A 5,313-nucleotide genomic window follows, 5' to 3' on the forward strand; every position below is an offset into this window, starting at 1 on the left:
TGTTGGGGGTGTGGGAAGGCGTGGTGTTGGAGGGCATGCGTAGTTGTGGTGCATCAGGGAGGGCGTGCGTGGTTGTAGTAATGGAGAGTGTGGGTTTAAGAGGAACTAGTGCATAAAGGCGTGGTTTTTGAGGGTGTAGTGCGGCGGCCGAGTGGATACAACGCTCAACTCTTTTTCTAAAGGGTATTGGTTCGATCCCAGGAACTCCCAATCCACTTAACTGTGTATATGGGCACCAAACTTTACTGCTAGGGTGATGGGAGTTGAGAGCAGTACCAGTCACGCGGCCTCTTGGTGTACCGAAGGCTTATAGGACCCACTTTTATTGATCAGTGTTGGAGGGGGGTTTATGAGGGAGTAGTGTTGGAGGAGTGTTTATGAGGGAGTAGTGTTGGAGGAGTGTTTATGAGGGAGTAGTGTTGGAGGGGGAGGTATATGAGGGAGTAGTGTTGGTGTTTGACGAAGGAAGACGGGAGGAAGTTTCTGAAGCGGGGTAGGTTCCAGGAGGGGGTAGGTTCCAGAAGAGAGGTAGGTTCCAGAAGAGAGGTAGGTTCCAGGAGTGGGATAGGTTCCAGAAGAGGGGTAGGTTCCAGGGAGGTGGGTAGGTTCCAGAAGAGAGGTAGGTTCCAGAAGAGAGGTAGGTTCCAGGAGTGGGATAGGTTCAGAAGAGGGGTGAGGTTCCAGAAGAGGGGTAGGTTCCAGAAGAGGGGTAGGTTCCAGAAGAGGGGTAGGTTCCAGAAGAGGGGTAGGTTCCAGAAGAGAGGTAGGTTCCGAAGAGAGGTAGATTCCAGGAGGTGGGGTAGGTTCAGAAGAGGGGTAGGTTCCAGAAGAGGTAGGTTCCAGAAGAGAGGTAGGTTCCAGGAGGTGGGTAGGTTCCAGAAGAGAGGTAGGTTCCAGAAGAGGGGTAGATTCAGGAGGTGGGTAGGTTCCAGAAGAGAGTAGTTCCAGGAGGGATAGGTTCCAGAAGAGGGTAGGTTCCAGAAGAGGGGTAGGTTCCAGAAGAGGGGTAGGTTCCAGAAGAGGTAGGTTCCAGAAGAGGGGTAGGTTCCAGAAGAGGGTAGGTTCCAGAAGAGAGGGGGTTCCAGAAGAGGGGTAGGTTCCAGACGGGGGTAGGTTTCAGAAGAGGGATAGGTTCCAGAGAAAAAAACCATGAAAGAACGAGATCGTGAGGGCGTGGTTGACAAAGACATGGGGAGACGTGTTGAGGAAGACGCAACACACACACACACACACACACACACACACACACACACACACACACACACACAGGGAGAGAGCGTGTACAGGCCTACCCACGACCAGCACGACTCGACTCTAACCATCCTTCCCCTCCTCCTTCCTTCCCCCTCCTCTCCTTCTTTACCCCTCCTTCCCATCACCCCCCATCTATCCTGGCGCCCAGGATGGTAATATCGGCGCCAGACAACCCACAAGATACTCCCAGGTCCTCCCTAATCCCCAGCTCCTCCTAACTCCCCAGCCCAAATCCATAATCCCCAGCCCCTTCATAATCCCCAGCCCTCCCCTAATCCTCAGCCCCTCCTCAACTACCCCTGCCCCCTTCAACTCAGCCCTCCCACTGCCCTCCCAATCTCCCAGCCTCCCTAACTCCCAGCCTCCTAACTCCCCAGCTCCCCCATCACTTGATATTCACCTGTACTATCAAATACCATACTGAGGTGATGGGAAAGGGGGGGTAGTGTGGTGATGGGTAAGAGGGGGTAGTGTCGTGATGCAAGGGGGGAGTAGTGTGGATGGGTAAGTGGGGGTAGTGTGGTGATGGGTAAGTGGGGTAGTGTGGTGATGGGTAGGGGGGAGTAGGGTGATGTGGGTAAGGGGTGTGTGGTGATGGGTAGGGGAGTGTGGTGATGGGTAGGGTAGTGTGGGATGGGTAAGGGGTAGGGTGATGGGTAAGGGGTAGTGTGGGTGATGGGTAAGGGGTAGTGTGGTGATGGGTAAGGGGTAGTGTGGTGATGGGTAAGAGGGATTTAGCTAGGAAGGGTTAGTGGTGGCCCGGGGTGCTGGGAACTGGTGTGCTGGGAACTGGTGTGCTGGGAACTGGTGTGCTGGGAACTGTGCTGGGAACTGGTGCTGGGAACTGGTGTGCTGGGAACTGGTGTGCTGGGAACTGGTGTACAGGGAACTGGTGTGCTGGGAACTGGTGCTGGGAACTGGTGTGCTGGGAACTGGTGTGCTGGGAACTGGTGTGCTGGGAACTGGTGTACAGGAACTGGTGTGCTGGGATCTATGTGCTGGGAACTGGTGTGCTGGGAACTGGTGTGCTGGGATCTGGCGTGCTGGGAGCTGGTGTGCTGGGAACTGGTGTGCTGGGGGAACTGGTGTGCTGGGAACTGGTGTGCTGGGAACTGGTGTGGGGGAACTGGTGTACAGGAACTGGTGTGCTGGGAACTGGTGTACTGGGAACTGGTGTGTGTGGGAACTGGTGTACAGGAACTGGTGTACTGGGAACTGGTGTGCTGGGAACTGGTGTGCTGGGAACTGGTGTACTGGGAACTGGTGCTGGGGAACTGGTGTACTGGGAACTGGTGTACAGGGAACTGGTGTACTGGGAACTGTGCTGGGAACTGGTGTTGGGAACTGGTGTGCTGGGAACTGGTGTGCTGAGGAACTGGTGTGCTGGGAACTGGTGTGCTGGGGAACTGGTGTGCTGGGAACTGGTGTGCTGGGAACTGGTGTACTGGGAACTGGTGTGCTGGGAACTGGTGTGCTGGGAACTGGTGTACTGGGAACTGGTGTGCCGGGAGTACTGGTGATGTGAGTAAAGGAACCAAATGGTATTTCTGTTATTTCTCACATAATCAACCAAATCCTCAAAGAGCAAACACCACCTTCTTAACATTAATATATTTTTCGATGTTTTAAAATGATACTTTATGAGAATAATTTTTGCTCTTGAGTTTTTAAAAGGATATATTATTGTCCAGCCTTGAATATACGCCCTCCTCCCCCCTATCTCTCTCTCCCCCTCCCTCCCTCACTCACTCTCCCTCTCTCTCCCTCACCTCCCCCTCCCCCTCACCCTTCTTCTCCTCCCTCCTTCCTTCTTCTCACCTCCTCCTCTTCCTGCCATCTCAGCCACCACCAACACTGTCCAGGATACATTTGACGTCCGGATAAACAGCTTCATTTCCTGTTTATGACGATGGATTCACCTCCTCCTCCTCCTCATCCTCCTCCTCCTCCTCCTCCTCCTCCTCCTCCTCTTCCTCCTCCTCCTCTTCCTCAAGTTCTACCTCCACTTTATAACAAATGCCTCAAGTTCTTCCTCCACTTCCCCATAAAAATTCCACTTCCTTGAACATGTTACCATATGGCCCCCACTTCCACCTCCACCTGAGAACCAAAAAATCCACCAAACAAACGCTTCGTCCTCGACCACTGAGACCAGTGCTAGGTGTCTAATTACAGGTAGTGTGGGGGCCTGCTGGTCACCTCCCTGAAACCTCGACGAAGGCTCCTTCCTTCCGCCTCACAACTTTCTTCCTCTTCTTCTTCCTCCAACAAACGGAACACACACACACACACACACACACACACACACACAACACACACACACACACACACACACACACACACACACACACACCTATAAGCAAGGAAGCGTGTACACCTCAACCTTCTCTTCCTGAATTAACTCCGCTGTACACATCTGAGCAAGAGTTCAGAGGCCGAGTGCATTCAGCGTTCATCTCTCGTCCAAGGGGTCGCTGGATCGTTCTCGAGACACCCCGAGTCCTCCCAGCTGTGAATAGGTACCTAACTTTACAGATGGGGTAGTGAAGGAGGTAGAGTGCAGTGCTGAGGCTTAGTAGTCATTGTGTTGTGTGTGTGAGGCGTATGGGATCCACTTTCACATGTCTTAGAGGTAGCCAGCAGTAGTTTCAGTATTATCAGTGTCGCGAATCCTTAATATGAGTAGGAAGATGACCTTTGAAGGCCAGTAGCGATAAATAATAGTCACGCGTCGTTAAAAATGAGAAAACTTTGGTAAGAAGAAAGACGAGAAAGGTCAAAGTTTGCGAAAAAGATATATTATCAAGATTATTCTGCAGAAAAGGTCAGAGCGGGCCCGTGGGAGTAAACACTGAGACGAATAAAGACGGCGACAAAACCTAGTTCTTTATGATAAAAAAAATAATCTTACATACATAAAAAAAGTGATTCCAGTTGTCGTGTCTTCCGTAAGATCGGCAAAGTTGGGTTAGTTTGATGTATGCGAGAGTGAGAAAAACGGAGAAACGGATAATTAACGAAAAAAGGGTAAAATTCACCATAAAAAACCCCCGAAGAAATAGTTAATTTTTACGTAATGAAAAAATGTCATTAACTAGGTTGAGGGGTTAGCCATCACAGACACCGGCTAGGACCCACCAGCTGACTGAGACTGACGAAGACACGGACCACCACCTGCCTCACTCCACCGGGGGCCCAGAGTTGGAGGGTCTCTTAGACTCATATTGCCGAGGAGCGTAAAATAAAACCAAATATCATCTCGGTAATAAAGTAATCTCAAGTTATATTACTGGTTGAGATGTAAAGGTCAGGGTGATCTCCGCCGCGAGAAGGTCAGGGTTGAGTTTACACCGAGTGATGTCATGGAGGTGACCTATGCTGACGTAACGAAGGTAAACAAACACCCACTCTCGCTGTTGATACTGAAGATACAATAATGCGATATTGACGGCGTTCATAATGTCAGCCGACGCTACACCGACACAATAAAGAGATCTTGTTACAACCTGTGTTAGTATTACAACGATAACACAATATGTTCTTATCAGATGAATTAGTAAACATGTAAATATACTTTATTGACAACTGCGCGTTTTCAAGATTTTTCTCTGGAATTTTATGTCTTTTTTGTTTTTAAGGAGAGAATTTGACATCATCGCAAACTCTGTTAGGTTTTCTGGTGGAATGGTATATCCTCCTCGCCATGATATACATAAATATACTCACCAGAAGGTCAACCTCAGCTGTCTTTAACATCACTCCGCCATCTAAATTGCTCCCCTGTTGTAATCTGCCTAGACAACAGGTATCACGGGTCGACGGCGTCTGATTGGCTGAGGCATGTTTGGTTTTCATCACAACTCAGAATTTTTCGATGTTGTCCACCTTGTTTGTTATGACTGCAACTCACCTCTCATTGGTTCGCGAATCAACCAATCAGACGGCTTCGTTCAGCAAATAGACACAATCACACCCGTCCACCATTTTTAAACGATAACTGTTTCAGAAGACAATAGTTCGAGTCGACAGGGATAAACCATATAAATATTTGAATACCTT

At 50.0% G+C, this 5,313-nt stretch overlaps 1 protein-coding gene across 1 annotated transcript; it reads right to left on the reverse strand.

Moving 5' to 3' along the window:
- Nucleotides 1–1,992: 1,992 nt before the first annotated feature.
- On the reverse strand, nucleotides 1,993–4,477 carry LOC121859766 (vegetative cell wall protein gp1-like). Its single transcript, XM_042356753.1, has 2 exons — nucleotides 4,393–4,477; nucleotides 1,993–2,801 (listed from the first exon to the last, which is right to left on the reverse strand). The coding sequence occupies exons 1-2, from the start codon at nucleotides 4,475–4,477 to the stop codon at nucleotides 1,993–1,995; spliced, it is 894 nt and encodes a 297-aa protein (XP_042212687.1).
- Between the last annotated feature and the right edge of the window lie 836 nt (nucleotides 4,478–5,313).

Source organism: Homarus americanus, unplaced genomic scaffold (genome assembly GCF_018991925.1).
Source record: "Homarus americanus isolate GMGI-L3 unplaced genomic scaffold, GMGI_Hamer_2.0 scaffold27231, whole genome shotgun sequence".
Classification (NCBI taxonomy): domain Eukaryota; kingdom Metazoa; phylum Arthropoda; class Malacostraca; order Decapoda; family Nephropidae; genus Homarus; species Homarus americanus.

Excerpts from the sequence above, each read along its gene's own strand:
- LOC121859766 (XM_042356753.1), bottom strand. The coding sequence starts at position 4,477 with ATGAGTCTAAGAGACCCTCCAACTCTGGGCCCCCGGTGGAGTGAGGCA. Across the intron at positions 2,802-4,392 it reads TCGTCAGTCTCAGTCAGCTG|AAATACCATTTGGTTCCTTT; the intron begins GTGGGTCCTAGC and ends GAGAAATAACAG.